Below are 16,385 nucleotides of genomic sequence, written 5' to 3' on the forward strand. Positions count from 1 at the left end.
GTGATTTACCAGGAGGTAAAGCTTTCTCTCTCTCTGGATATACAAAGCAATGGGTCTATCTGGGGAAATGAGGCAGGAAAGCGGGAGACTCAAGCCCTGGAAACATTTATTTATTTATTTATTGTATTTTTTATCCTGCCAAAAAAGGCTCCCAGAGCGGCTTACAATCAATGAACAAAGAAGACAGATCCTTCCTGCAGGCTTACAATCTAAAGAAGACACAATACACAAGGAAAAGGCAATGGGGAGAGGAGAAAAAAGAATTAGGTGGACTGTCAGCAGAGCTGGTGGGATGGCCCTATTCCCCCCTCTCATCTCCCAAAGGAGGGGCAGTCCAACTGGAGCAGGCCCTGATGTTCCCTTTGCCTGCTCCCTCGCTCTTTCTTCTTCCCCACAGGGCCATGGATGGCAGTTAGCTGGGGGTGGGGAGTCCAACTGGAGCAGGCCATGATGGGGTAAACATGGGGAAACATGGGGTAGGCACCAAAGTAGAGTGGAGAAGCAGGCTGGGAAAGAGTCACAGGGAGCGTTATTAAAACAAAGAAAGAACATTGACTGCCCAAATGTCAAGGCAGTTTGAAACAATGTGAACTAAGATGGCTCAGAGGCTGTACTCATGATGGTTTAAAACAAATGGAACCATACTTTGGTTCTGACAACTGAATGGAAGACTTCGGGAAGTTTCCTGCCCCTAAAATAGTTTAACATCTAGCTACTGTATACAGTCAGGGCCAGAAATATTGGAACAAGGATAACTGTTCTGGCAGTTGGCCTCTGTACACTACCACATTGAAGCTGAAAGGAAAACACACCCAGATGGGAGCAAAGTCAGGACTTTCAGCTGTAATTCAAGGGGTTTGACAAAAGTGGGGCACTAACCATTCAGGAAGTACAGCCAGTGGCATACACACACACACATCATTGGTGGCTCATAAGTAATAGAACAAATCAACATCATTTCAAGCTTAAGGATCACCTTTAATACCTGGATGAAAATCCTTTGCAGTCAATGACTGCCTGAAGTCTGGAACCCATGGACATGACCAAATGCTGAGTTTCCTCCCTCAAGATGCTTTGCCAGGCCTTTACTGCAGCTACCTTCAGCTGCTGCTTGTTTGTGGGTCTTTCTGCCTTCGGTCTTCAGTAAGTGAAAAACGTGCTCTATTGGGTTGAGATCAGGTCACTGACTTGGCCATTGAAGAACATCCCACTTATTTGCCTTGAGAAACTCTGGGGTAGCTTTTGCTCTATGTTTTGGGTCATTATCCATCTGCAGTATGAAGCAGCATCCTATCAGTTGGGCAGCATTTGGCTGAATCTGAGCAGAAAGTATAGCCCTATATACTTCAGAATTCATCCTGCTGCTTTTATCAGCAGTCAGGTCATCAATAAACACCAGTGACCCAGCTCCATTGGCAGCCATACATGCCCATGCCATAACACTGCCTCCACCATGTTTGACAGATGATGTGGTATGCTTTGGATCATGAGCAGTTCCTTTCCTTCTCCATACTTTTCCCATCATTTTGGGACAAGTTAATCTTGGTTTCATCAGTCCAAAGCATCTTATTCCAGAACTGGGCAGGCTTTTTAGATGTTTGCTGGTGATGAAAATCTGTGGTGAAATCTGGCCTTTCTGTTCTTGAGCATTACCAGTGGTTTGCACCTTGTTGTGAAGCCTCTGTATTTACATTCATGAAGCCGTCTCTTGACTGTAGATGTTGACAATGACATGCCTACCTCCACAAGAGCGTTCTTGACCTGGCTAGATGTTGTGAAAGGGTTCCTCTTCACCATGAGCAGAATTCTGTGGTCATCCACCTTAGTTGTCTTCCGTGGTCTTCCAGGCCTTTTGCTGTTGCTGAGCTTGCCAGTTAATTCCTTCTTTTTCAGGAAGTTACAAACTGTTGTGTTGGCCACTCCCAATGTTTTTGCTATCTCACTGATGGGTTTATTTTGTTTCCTCAGCCTAATGATGGCCTTCTTCACTCACATGGACACCTCTTTGGACCTCATGTTGGGTGGGGAGTTCCTTTGAACAGCTACCAAACGCACATGTAACACTCAGAACCAACTCCAGGCCTTTTATCTGCTTGATTGGTCATGGGGTACCCAGGAAACAGGCCACACCTGGCCATGCAGCTGCATGTCAGCCATTCGTTCCATTACTTATGAGCCACCAACGATGGGTGTGTGTGCATGCCACTGGCTGTACTTCCTGACTGGTTAGTGCCCCACTTTTGTCAAGCCCCTTGAATTACAGCTGAAAGTCCTGATTTCACTCCCATCTGGGTGTGTTTCCTTCCAACTTCAATGTGGTGGTGTACAGAGGCCAACTGCCAAAACAGTTACCCTTGTTCCAGTATTTCTGGCCCTGACTGTATATTCACAGTGGCATAGCACAATATTAAAAACAGAAGGTATCATTAAGGGTGCTAACTTAGTGCTTGATCTGTCTGGGAGTTGGAGATGCTTCAGGATTTGGCCATTCTTCCAGCTAGGGTTTTCGATTGATCAATTCAAAGGTACCCTCGTGGGTTAATTGGCTGGGTGGTGGCGTGGCAATCAGGCAGGCGTGGCGATCAGGTATGTTTCTCCCAGTCACAGGGAACAACTTTCTTTAATGTAATCAAGGAGGAAGAAAGTATATTCTATGGCTCCTGTGCCTCTCCAGCGGTTCCAGAGCCTTAACAGCGTTCTTGGCAGCTTTTCAGGCTGTGCCTTCTGGAACTACAATGGATCCTTGAGCCAAGATGTTAGGGTAATGCCAGTTACATTCATAGCGCACAATACACATGTCAAACAGCCAGCAAGTCTGACGCTCCTCTGTAACAGAGTGTCTCTCTTTATAGCCAAAAACGTGTTGCAGTTGCTTCTGAAAGTAGACCCTGCCCACAGAATCACTGCTAATGAACTGCTTGACTACCAGTGGATAACAGTAAGTTTTTCCTGTTATTTTCTTTAACATGTTCTTATTTTTTGTTTTACTTGTAAAAATATTTTTTCCCTATTAGCTTTCAGATGATTCAGGGGGCTTGGGCAGAGAACTGTAAAAGAAAGGAGTAAAAGTTGATGTAGTGTGGAACAGATTGTGATAGTAAAAGACAATGACGTGGTTCACACAACACAACAACCCACCATGGCTGATCACGCATGGTGGGTTGTTGTGTTGTCTGAACCTGACAGGGTGACTTTGTTGTGCGTTGTTGGAAATGGCTACATAGTCGTCTGGCCAGAGTGGCAAAAACTGAGGTAGGGACTGAGGAAACAAGACGTTTTGCCCCAAAGGCGCCTGGGATACATGCCAGAGCTGGTGGGAGGACTGAGAGGGAATGAGCAGGGAAACAAGCCACAGCTAGCCCAGTCATCTGTTGGGTTAGCAAGTGAACAACCAACCCATGGTGGCTTATTCGCAGGGTGGTTTAGCTTGATGTGTGAGCCCTCCCACTGGGAAACACGTTAGTAAGAAACATTTTAATTTTTGAGGGAGTACAAGTTAGGGCTTCATTTATAATGTATATACAGTGTTGTGTTTATTAAGATATCCTTTGGAAGCTTAACTTTGAGAGATGCCAAGAAAGCCGGTGGACAATCTGCAGCCCTTGGACTAATTTCATTTGACTATTGGACTTATTTCAAAAGCTCTCTCCAAGCTCTCTCTCCCTCCCCGGCAGCCTGCTGGGTGGAGAGGAAGGGGTGGGAAGAGAAAAGAGGATGGCAGAAAGAGGAATAGTTAAGGGGGTAGCCCTGCCCACTTTTGGCTCTGGCAGCAGCAGCACGAGGCTCCCAAGGGAATATGGTGCTCAACAGAAGAAAGTTTTCAAACTCCTGCTCTACTGTATGATTATGGTGTTCAACAGCATTTCAGGCTTCAAACTTCTGCCTTGACAGCCTAGGAGATTTCACACTGTCCAATGTGTCTCATGGAAAGTGGTTTATCATGTAGAGGATTCTACTGTGTAAAAAAATTTAACCCCTTTATGCCAGATGATATATGATGCTCCTAAAAGTTGATGCATGTGGCATTGAACTCTCCCAACAGGAGACTGTAGCTACCTGACTCAAAAAGTTGTAAGTGAGAAGTCATCATTCTATGTAACAAGATGTGACATTAAAACAAATCTAGCACAGTACATTCTAAATAAACAATCAAGGACACAATCCACTGGGAACTCCTGCAAATTTAATTTAAATGGAGTTTATGGAGGGTTGTTCCCCAAAGCAATTGTCTTAAAATAGCCAGTATCCATTTTACAGTGGAATCCTATACATGCCTACTCAGACGTAAGCTCCATTACATTCAGTGGGACTTACATCTAGGTGAATGTGAAAAGAACTTCAGTTGAAAGCAAATAGAGCCTTATTTCATTATAAGTAACCTACAGAATTTATTTTTTTTCACTATATCTGAAGTTTTGGTGACTCCAGAGCAGTGGTTCTCAACTCGTTTCAGTCCACAGACCACCAGGCCAATCAAAAATTTTTCGTGGACCACCTCCTTTATTTATTTATTTGGTTGAGACATGATTAAAAAGAGCAGACACATTTTGGTTTGAAATTTATTTATTTATTAGATGTTTAGATTCTCTTCTCACTGACAAGCTTTTCAGTGTTTGCAGTGGTACTTGATAATGCACAACAAATATCGCTTTCCGCTGCAAACTGATTCCTCTGTTTGGACTTAACGTGCAACAACCACAAAACACGTATAAGTAGCTGCAAATGGCAAAAGAAATCTGACTGTGGGTGCTGACAGATTTGGGTAACTCCCGGTCATACTGCCACCATATTTCTCTATGGTAGACTGCTCGTACATGTCTTGGGTTGCAAAATCATTTTTCAGATCCAAGAATTCCTCCTGCAGATCCTCTGGAACAATATTAACATCCGTTATGAATGGATTCCTGATGAAAGATAATCCATCCTTTGTCCTGTCCACCTCCAGAAAGTATTGTTGGAATTTGTTTAGCTTCCGTAAATGATCAACAATTTGTGTCCGAATGGCTTCCTTTTTCCTGAGCATCCACACATGGAAATTGAACCAAATTATTGCCTTTGACTCTTAACATCCAGAGCTCCAATTTGTCAAGAAAAGCTTTGATGATGCTTTGGTGAGAGAACAGATTTGCACCTGTCTGTTGCAGCTGAAGATTCAGTTTGTTTAATCGACAAGATATGAAAATTCTAAATTTGACTGCATCAGCACATTTTGGAATTCCTCTTTCCCTTGAGCCTGGGGAAACAAATCCAACTCCTCTCTCAACTGTAAAACTCTGATGAGTACGTTTCCTGCTGACAACCACCATGCAGAAGTGTAGAATAGCAACACATCGAAGTCAGAACCCATGTCCTGGCAAAATCTTTTGAACTGCCTGGTGTTCAGAGCTGATGATTTGATGTAATTCACCACTTTCACCAACCCTTTGAAAATGGTATAGAGTTTATCAGGCAATCTTTGTGATGCCAAAGCTTCCATATGAATGAAGCAATGAGCTCTGGTTACCATTGGAGCATGCTGTTTCACCAACACTTGGAAGCCTGATCTTGAGACCAGCATGGTGCACAATCAGTGGTGACACCCACAAGATTTACCCAATCCTGACCATGCACTTCAAGAAATTGTTAACAATTTCCATCACATCCTGAGCCTTTGTGGTGGTATCAAGAGTCTTACAAAAAATAAACTCATATTTGAAGTCTCCCTCGACTATATATCATGCGAACACCAATAGCTGAGAGCACAATACGACATTGGTCGATTCATCCAATTGTATGGCAAACAGTGGAGACGTCTTTATTTTATCCACAACTTGTTCACTGATGGTCTGTGATAACTCATTTATCTGTCTCTATATTGTGTTGTACCTAGACAGGTCACTTCCACTATTCTGCCAAAAGTAAGTTTTTAGTTATGGACCAGCCATTAAGTGGCACTTCTGTTTTACGAAAGTGTACAAATGTAAATAATGGGAGAAGAGCACATTGTTTTATTGCACTGTTTTCGTCCTGTAAAGAAGGTTAAGTTGTGTAAACACACCGACTCTAAAACGTTTTTATTTGAACTGTATAAATATAGATACTCACAAACTTTCTCTGACAATGGTATCTGTATTTAATTTTATACAGTTATATATTCATGTGGACCACTGAAAAGTCACCATGGTGGTCCATGGCCCATCAGTTGAGAACCACTACTCTAGAGGATCACTGATAATAATAGAAATAATTATTTCCACAAAAATAATTTAAATCAATAAGATTCTATCTATCTATCTATCTATCTATCTATCTATCTATCTATCTATCACATTTCTATACCGCCCAATAGCCGAAGCTTTCTGGACAGTTCACAACAATTTTATGTACTTAGGATTACTTTTCCAGACTTTATGCATTTCTATTTGTTCCCAGTCTTTTGGGCTGTGATTCTTTGGTCCCTGGGAGATCATCCCAGGGGCCATAGGATGTTTTGGATCTCCCCCTCCAAGTGTGGAGAGAGACATCTGAACTCAGAGGTGGAGATCTAATTTCACAACCTCTTTTCCAGCTGCTGTGGAAACTTCCACAGCCTTTGCGTCTCCGATATCAGAGCTCTGACATTGGTAGAGACAAAAAGGGGCATTCTGTGGGTGGATTCCCATTCTCCTGACAAACCCCCAGAATTGGGGGAAATGTATGCTCCAGGACAGGTGTACATAATTTCCTCTCCCCCTGCTCCAGGCCTAGAAATAGACTGAAAGCCGGTGCAAATCCAAAGTACTGGTGTAATATGATCATAGTTAAGATAATAGTTAATAATTAATTGTGAACACATTAACTAGTAATTATCACAATAATAATTAAGGTGTTCAATAATTTAGCTTGGAAATGCCTAATATGTCAGAACTGTGGGGTTTGCAATCAAAAAAGCTTTACAGAATTTGGTGACAGAGAGTTGTTGAAATATTAATCATTTGGACAGAATTTTTACAGAACCTGCTAGTAGCTATTGAATGCAAAGTATTGGAGATGGTCATCTTAAAAATCTATGGTACTGTTGGTGGCTAGCCATCCTTCAGGACAGAGTTAGAAGTACATTACTTCACCATCAGTACTGTTTTTTCTTCATTCACTGGTAGAAACTTTCTAGACGTATTGTGCATTGTTTGGTTGGCTTATACTGTTTATCTAAATTTAAGCTTGTCCAGTGTATATCCTTGTGTCCACAGATTGATAGAAGTACTTCTTAATTTCTTGAAGTTTGTAACTAAAATAAAAGGATTACACCAAATTTATATATATATCCTTAGAATGTTTGATGACTAGCTCTCAAGGGTTAATGTACAAAAGAATTTGGAGAAACTAATTTGTGCATTTTACTAGTGCCACATAGAGGCACAGTGCTTGTGATTTTGCATAAATCTGTCTTCATAATACATAATCTGCTAGTTTATAAAATCATACATTTTGCTACAACAAGATAGTCCCATACTTGATGGAATATTTCATCACGAGTGAGTATTTCCACCATTCATGACTGAGCAGATTTTAATTTTCAACTACTGAGACTTCTTCTTTCCTTTGTTTTTTTCCCTTTTGCCTTCTCCTTGACCAGATGTTTGCCCTTACTGAGCACAGAAGTGTGTTCCCCATTGTTTCCATGGTTTTGCATGCTCCATCTATCACAAATTGTTTACCAGTTAACACTTCGGCAGTTCCACTATGTCCCATCTATGTACATATTCATGACTTTTTCACTGCACACAAACTACCATAAGAGATTTTTTCACCTATTACTATAGTTTTTGAACAGCTTTTTGGACAGTTTCTTCAACAAACCTTTATTTCCCTCTGGGGGCTGTGGTGTGGGAGTATTGCCATTCAGAGGAGGTTCTAGTGGAGATTACAAAGTGGAAAATACGTTTCCGACATATGCTGGGTGCCACATGATGGAGGGGCGTATTGTTTCATTCTGTGCTTTGAATCTTACTGACATGTACTCCCTTAAAATCTGAACTGAAAAAGCTTGAAGGAAAGACAAAAGAAAATGAAACAATCTAAAAGGCAACCAATTAGTAATCCTCCACTTTCCCCACAATTAGCACCAGATGCTAGCCAATTAAACTCAACAGGTGTTCAAATGAGGCAATACAGACAATTAACTTAAGTGGTTCCACTTTCTTAAAAACTGTCAGAACACAACCACCCTCCCATTTCATGCGCTATTTAAGTATTTGTAGCTCTTTAAAACATAGGGTTTTTTTCCTGAGGCCACAACTCAGCCTCTTATTTTGTAGGTGCGATTTGGTGCACTTAGAAATTTAATTACCTGAATAAGCTTGCAAATAAGGTAGTTATTTGGATGTCTGCAACATCATTTTGTCTACAGTTAATTACAGATGTAAATTTGCACCTGCAAAATCCGAGTCCACATCTGAAAATCATTCTATAAATTCAGAAGGACTTGGGAATACATTACCCTGATTCATGTAGAACTAATTCTCTCTGTGCATGCCTATCTTATCCCAGCCCTCACCACTCAAAATCAACACACACATGTATGTGTGTGCGCACACACCCCTATTGCTAAAACCATAGGAAGGCAAAGACTGAAATATACTGTTAATAGAGGCAATATAAACTTGTGGTTGGGAAAGAGGGCATAAATCTAGTTAGACCACTTTGAATTCCTATTGCTGTGGTATGAGTGAAACTTCATATTACAGTTTTTAAATGGAAAAGATTCGTCCACATATAGATGCAAACTTTTAAAACATTTATGGGTTTTTTTAAAATAACAAAATATTTCTTGCTTATATCATGTTGTTTATAACATGTCTTTAAAATATACAGCATTGATTCTTCCCAACAAATCACTTTGTACATGCAGTTTGTTTTTATTGGGTCCAACAACCATGGGGGATATTTTCCCCATGTCAGATCAAACGTGGGAAATAATCTTTCTCTCAGCTTACCCCATGTTCATGACTTTCCTGTGCTAGCCTAAAAGAAGTTTATATCATGTCACTGGAAAGACCAAGCTATGAGACAGTTTTAACATTTCTAGCCTTAACCCTGGATGAGTTACTGTGTCCAAAGAGGCATGTGTTATACCTCAGAGAATATTATTTTCACTCTTCTCCAGACTTTCAGAACTAATGCATATAATAATGGAAAAATGTGAGCAAATTAATTGAGTCAGAATCCAGTGAAAATGAGTGCTTAATGATATAGTTAAGACCCATTTATTTCAATGGGACTTGTATATATCTGGATCTGTCCATAGGCCTTACACAAAGACAAGAGTAGTCTTTATTAACTATTTATAAGTCTAAATAGTTAGGACTAAACCAAACCTTTGTGCTGAAACATTTTTTGCATAAAATGGAAGATTTGTGGGGAGGGGAATTTCCTCTTCTCCGCAATTTTTATCTCTTGTACATGGTTGCTTGATTCCCTGATCTTCTGCTTAGTGCTTCAGTTTCCTGTTTTCTTCCTCTCCCTCCCTCTGGTTTCCTTTTGTGCTGTGCCTTCTTAGATTGTAACCAAGCAGGGGCTGGCTTGTTATTGATCTTTGTAAGCCTGAGAACCCTTTTCTGGCTGAAGAATGGGGTAATTAAAAAAAAAAAACATAATAGGAGTCTTATTTTGGGTTGTCTTTTTCCTGACTAATTGCTCCCAGTCACCGTAGATCCTGTAGTCAGCTATTGATATCATGGTGTCATATAGCCAATCAGATTTCACTGCATGATAATGTCACAGCACTAATTCAGAGTGAGGACAGGAAACTGTACCTCACTCTGAATGGTTATTGGGGAAAAATAACTGCAGCTGCTTTCAGCTCTGTTCATGGCCCCATCCCCTGAAAATTAGAGAAAAGGGATGCCGTTTTCACAGTGGCAAATATAGTCACAAAAAAGTCATTGCCCCTATTTTGGCTTATTCTAAAATAATTGTTCAGGATTTCATAGAGGTGTCTGCATTTCTAGGCAGTAAAAAGTATCTGGTATCATGTGCCCAATAATGTTCCGGTTCTTTATTTAATGATTTTGGAGCCCTGCAATGAAGAATTTGAGACAGGCTAGGTGGGTAGGAATGGCCTGGTCAAATTACAAATATGTAAATCTGAAGCGCTACTAAAGCTTCTGAGTAATTCTTGGCAGTGCATTTCCTGTTGGAGAACTTGGTGGAAGTTTGTTGGCAAAACAGGCTGCCAGAAGACAGGCAAAAGATATTTGCAGATATTATTGGACTTTCTTGGTTCAGACAACGCCCTCTTTCATGACAAGGCAGTTTGATGGCAGTTCTCTGTGGATACTTTTAACAAAGCATATGCAACATGTAAGGCATCAGGGCTCTTGAATCAGGGACTCCAGCAGTGAGATTCAGGCACCTTACTTGCCTTGTACCACCCTTACTTGTACCACCCTCACAGTTTGCGTGCTGTCTGTTTTGCTTCAACATTCACAAGTGAAATGGCCAAAGGATGGTATTGCAGATGCCAACCAAGCTGGCATCAGGTGACGCAAAGAGTCAATAGAGTTCTATCTGGGCCTATGAGGTTGCTAACTCTGGCCTTGCTCCTCAGTCTGAGCTGAACCTGGACTGCTCATCCCTGTCCAACTGTCTGCTGCCCTCCAGACCACCAATCTTGACACTGCTGCTGTACCTCCTGCCCAGGTCCTATTAGGAACATAGGAAGCTGCCTTATACTGAGTCAGAGCATTAGTCCATCTAGCCCAGTATTGTTGACACTGACTGACCACGGCCCTTGAGGTTTTCAGGCAGGAATCTTCCCTTCCCTTACCTGGAGAAGGTGGGGATTGAACCTGGGACATTCTGCATGCAAAGCATGTGCTCTGTCACACTGAACTTTGGCCCCTCCCTTAGTTGCTTCAGGAGATGAGGGAAGGAGGTGAGTGACAAGACCAGGAATGTAGGAGGTGAACAGCAGCAATGCCTCCTGATGCATATGGATTGTTAAATGTAAAGGTGTGATCTCTGGGTAGCAATATGGCAACCTGATCTGCATCAGTCCCTCTCCATAGTAGCTCGTTCTGCTTTTATTTGTCTTTTGTTGATTCTCTTGTCTCATTTGTTACCATGTGGTCTTGTCTACACATACATGGCAATACACACGTACACCCAAATGACATGTGCTGGGCATACTTCATCCTCAAGCCATTGTGCGCCAGGAAGTAAAACTTCCATGTGGGAAACAAAAGAGAGAAGGATGACGAGCCAGAGGCTAAGGTACATAAATACACAGTTTATGATAAAAATTGGAAGAGTACATACATACATACATAGGCTTGAATCCTAACCAACTAATGGGACTGTCCCACCAGCAAAAAATGAGGGGAGTCAGTGTTTGCCTTGCACCCCTGAAAATCTGGTGCAGAGATTTGGGGGACCTTCTGGAGCAGTGGGGAGGTGGTGCAGGGGGTTGCAGAGGGGAAAGGGAATAAATGAAAATTGCCTCCCCCTCTCGTCCTCCAGCAAAGCCTATGCTAGATGTGAGTCCTTTCCACAGATGGAAGGAGGTCTTCTGTTCATGGAGCATTAGTCAGAATCTAAGCCATAATGTCTAGATTGGGCAAGCTGAAGTGTAGTTAAAAAGTAAATAGGAGATGTGGAAGACTAGGCACACAGGTGATATCAGGAGATGAGAGAGGGGAAGCCAGTACTAAATAAGGGCATAGGAGGGTGGTAAGGGCCAGCCAGACCACAAGAAGCCTAATCAGATTGTAACAAAAGACCAAAGTGTCTATGAGACCTTTGCCCGAGGGAGCACAGATAGCTGCTTGGAGAGTTAGGTAGGCAAGATAAGAGACAGAAAACTGAGTGAAGTTGGAGTACAGCTATTACCTATTCCAAAGTGAAGGACACTCCTCTAGGAGTCTTCTGTGAACCAGAAGCTTGTCCATGGTACTGGAATACCCAGGACGTGTGGGTTAGTCATTTCTTTCTAATCTGAATTCCCTCCTAGAGATTCATGTTTTGGGGTGGGCTTTTCCTACTACAAAATAAAATAGAGGGTTGTAAATAACAAAGGTGGGGTTTGATTTTCCTGCTGTGGGTGTGGGTGCAGAAGGGTGCAAGGTGTAAAAAGGAGGTTGTGTGCCTCTTTGGGGTACACGGTCCAAAGTTTAATGGCCACTAATGGGTCATGGTATTGTTTCTACAGTGGGTTTCATAATACTTCCTGTACAGCACTCTTTACCTCTGAGAACTCTCAAAGCCAATTCAATGGGCATACTATGTAGTTTAATTAGATTGAAACCTGATGGGGAGTAGGGTGTATACACTTTTCCGAAGGTCCCAAGCCTTCTAAATAAAGGGTGGGAACCACCCCTTTTGTTCATGCCAATAGAGGAAAGTTAGTATATGCTTGCCTATTTTGCCCTATATGGACAGTTGATCCTCTACGGCAAATATGTAAACACTCAAACAGTGGCATAAGAACAAATATGTTACCAAGAGAGCAAATCCCCATTTTACCCAGGAAAGTGAGCTAATATAAAATGGGGATTTGCTCTCTTGGTAACATATTTGTTCTTATGCCGCTGTTTGAGTGTTTACATATTTGCCGTAGAGGATCAATGAACCACCAGAGGGACTATGAAAGCAATTTACTTGTGGGTAGGTGTACCACTTTGCCAGTTTTTAGGCTAACTGCTCATAGGAAGGTGCTCCATCTTGCCATTTCAAGAAGTAGGCTTAGTGAGGACAATGCTAATCACAATGTCCAGATATTGCAAATGATGTTGTAGAAAGGTTGAGAAAAAAAGCTGTTTCTGGTATGTTCTGGCCAAAAATAAGATATACATCCAAACATGCTGTAGAATGTTGGTATTGCTCTTATTAAAAGACGCACTATGATACCAGCTGTAATACTTGTCCTTGAGGTTATTTGCAAAGAGGGTGGGGGTGGAATTTTTTTTAAAGAGGAGAGCGGGCTTTCTCTCTTCAGGCTACTTGCAATCTGTTGTGATAATTTACAGCCTGTTTGAGAGAATTAAAGAAATACTTAGGCTTCCGAAGCCAAGTCCTGCAACACCAAAGCAAGCTATTTTTCTTTTGTTGTTCATAATTTTTAAAAAAAACTTAAACTGATTGTTACTGTTTAGGGTGAAACAGATGCTGTTCAGAGGCCATTTAATGTCCTTGAACTGATGAAGAAGTGGAATAACAGCACCAGCACAGAGAGTGGAGAAGCAGGCATTCTCGGAGATGAACTGAATGGAGCATCATCCGCTACACAACAGGAAGAAATTCGTGAAGGGCAAGACAGTCCTGTTAGCAACAGTGGCAACTCAGACCGCAGTATAGAAACAGAAACAGAGAGTGGGAGCAGCAAACCCTCTACACCAACAAAACAAGTACATGTTAACCCAATACTTGTCAGATTACATAAATTGGCAAACTAGAGCATAGAACAGGACTGGTCAAGCCAAGATTTGTGTTAGAGAGTCAAAGTTTGTGCATTGAAGAGACTTTGTCTGTATTTCTTCACCTCAATTCTTCTTAAAACCAGATTGGCTTTTATTCTTTTTTCAGAGTAACAAGAAAAAAAGTCATGGGACTTTACCAAATGGGACATTTAGAAAGAAGAGTTCATCTATCAAGTCAACTTGCAGTGTAAGTATATTTACAAAAAACAGTATCTTTTTCTTAATCGAAGGGACAGTTCAGTCATGTGGTGGGCCCCACATACGCACTTCAGGATCTTCTTGGGTTGGCACTGAGATAGCACCAGGCCATGTAAGGCATTTTTTTGTGAGTCAGTGCCTCTGTGAAGTTGGTCTATTTGTAAATGTCCTAGTTCCCATGATGAGAAAAGGTGCCACCATCAATGGAATCAGGGCATTGGCATGTAGAGCTTGCCTGAGCGAGCGAGTGAGTGCTGGTTCACACAAACAGCACCTTCATATGAGCTGAGCGTAGCTGTGAACCCATTGGTGGTTCAACACACTTCCAGGGCACTTGCATGCAGTAGGTCTCCAATGTTTTAACGAACCCTTTACTACCAGACTGAATTTTAAAAAGTATTCTGAAACATTTAGATGACAATCCTATGGCCTCTGGGAGAGCATCCCAGGGGCCATAGGAAATATTGGCTCTCCCCTTCCAAGGTCAGAGAGAGTGATCCAAATGTAGAAGAGGAGTTCTGACCTTGGTTCCCTCCTCCAAGTCCCTGTGGAAAATTCTGCAGTGTTCACTTGCCTGACACCAGAGCTCCAGCATCAGGAGAGGTGAAAAGGGGGCAGATTGGGGACATGGCTTAGGTGGATTGGGGATGGCCTTGGATCAACAGGATCCAAAGCCCTCCTTGGTCCTTAACATGCCTGAACATGGGGAAAAAATTACACCAGCTCTGGTCCTAGCATAAATAATTTCCCTTCTATTGCTCTCATGGGAGGGAATCAGGTAACCACTACTCTGATTTCTTGGTGTAGAACTTTTCGTGTGGAAATAACCTTGTCCAAAACCTTCCTTGCCGTTGCATTACTATAGTTCTTGCCACTACAGTAGCAGGAAAAACAGATACTCCCAATTTGCCCTCCTCCACTTTGGATGTACACCACCACACTAGTGTCCCTCCCTCCCACCTCCAGTTAATACATTCACTATTACACTGCCCCCATATTAATTGTTTGTTGTTGTTTTTAAGATTCAGGGTGGTGGAATTGGGTCAGTGTCTCCAGGGTCAACTGCAAAGCGGAGTCTAGATAATCAAGAGAAGAGAATTGAAATGGAAAAGTCTTCTTTTTCTTCAAGCCAAGGATTGTCAAGCAAAAGTCCACACAAATCAACTGCCTTTAGTGGCCTACTCAAAACCAAGAAGAAACTGTAGGAAGGATCCATCTACTCAGAATGTAGCTCTTGCAAATTGACTATTGCGGGTGCCAAAATGTGGCAACTGTATAAAAAGGACCAGTGTATCCTGAACTCTTACGTCTTTTTTGTTGTTCTGAGACCTGTAATCATCAAGAGTGCTATAGCTTCACAGTAGTACTGTTAACAGTTCTAAAACAGTGTGAATTCCTAACCTATGTGAGGGCATCCACTGATAGTATTACTTTCTGAGCACAAAATTGTGTAAGAATCTGTCATTTATTTATTGTAGACTAGCATGCATCATTCAGGCAAGCAACTAGTTTATTTGAGTCCACTTGCCTAAGATTAGTATTGTCACAAAGATTTGTGAGGGAACAAAACAAGAAGCCAAAATATGTCATAGCTAGGTGAGGGTTGTTTTTTTTAAATTAAAATAAAATAGCTGTGTATTTTGCACTTGTAAGTATTTGCTAGGATTTTGCTTATAAACCTTTTTCGGGGCATTATAACTCATGTACAAAAGTCAATTAAATTTGTTTCTGATACTTTATGTCACTATAGTTTGTTTAGAGAACTTAGTTTAGACATTTTTAGGTATTATGAAAATTGCTGAGGTTCATCTTGCTGCTAAAACCCTTGTAAGTTTAAATAAACAGATCATAGAAAAATCATGTTCGCATACTCTTTAATATTCATTTTTAAAAGAAGGATGAATTTTGCTGCAAAAGAAAAGTTAAACATTTATGTAATATGATTTTTAAAAAATATCATGCTCTCTTTTGTTTAAAATTCTTTCATTAGATTATGCTTGGGGGCATATCCTTGACACGTTTTCCACTATGAATTATTCAGACTGTTAGGCTAAATATTTCTGTAGTGGTCCAATCCAGACGCTTTCGTAACATTTGGTCCTTTCAAATATTTTTGTAATATTTTAGAATTTGTGGAAACTTTAGTATAGTTCTTCTCCAAGCAAACCTGAGTCCCTCTGTGCCTGCACAGAAATACCTAGTGACTCAGTGGAGCCTGCAGCTTGCATGGTGCAGATCGCATCCTCCCTGCCTCTTACTTCTGAGATGATTCTGCAAGGCAGTGCTGAGGGCCCAATCTGTGCAAGCTGCAGGATCCACAGAGGCTTCTAGGCCCTGGGTGCCTGCTAATCACATAACTGGTGCATACTGTCATGCAGAGGCCTTTGCAAAGACTGCTCGAGGCCTTTAAAGTGCCAGTGATGCTCAAAAGACCATTTTGGATTTTATTTGGATGTCCTGATAAATAATTTGTTATGTCCAGATAAATATGATCCATCTGAACTATTTCCAAATAGAAATGGGTGATAGGAGGCTTGCCTCTCTGTGTGAAACCAATAGATTAGTGTTTATTTTATATGCAGTCTTAAATTAAGTACTTTATTGCTAGAATTAAATACTTTCATTAAGTGAAAGGATTACTAATGTGAAATTGGCAGAGTCCTAATTTTATAACAATTCTATGTTCAGAAGTGGTTGGGTTTTTTTTAGCTAGTTAGTTGATATCACAGATTTCTTCCCATATACATTTAGGCT

At 41.2% G+C, this 16,385-nt stretch overlaps 1 protein-coding gene across 20 annotated transcripts in view; it reads left to right on the top strand.

The window, feature by feature from the left end:
• The window catches only part of STK33 (serine/threonine kinase 33), a 97,620-nt gene extending 82,041 nt beyond the window's left edge, over positions 1–15,579 (top strand). For all 20 annotated transcript variants that reach the window (XM_084854844.1, XM_084854935.1, XM_084854860.1 and 17 more), the window contains 4 exons: positions 2,853–2,938; positions 13,110–13,361; positions 13,540–13,620; positions 14,654–15,579. In XM_084854844.1, the coding sequence (XP_084710970.1) occupies positions 2,853–2,938; positions 13,110–13,361; positions 13,540–13,620; positions 14,654–14,836 (602 nt within the window). In that variant the 3' untranslated portion in view covers positions 14,837–15,579. The remainder of the gene's footprint in view (positions 1–2,852; positions 2,939–13,109; positions 13,362–13,539; positions 13,621–14,653) is intronic.
• The last annotated feature ends 806 nt before the right edge of the window (positions 15,580–16,385 follow it).

The sequence above is a fragment of the Heloderma suspectum genome, chromosome 1, assembly GCF_057233095.1.
Source record: "Heloderma suspectum isolate Gila_16-S chromosome 1, 16-S_ref, whole genome shotgun sequence".
Lineage (NCBI taxonomy): Eukaryota > Metazoa > Chordata > Lepidosauria > Squamata > Helodermatidae > Heloderma > Heloderma suspectum.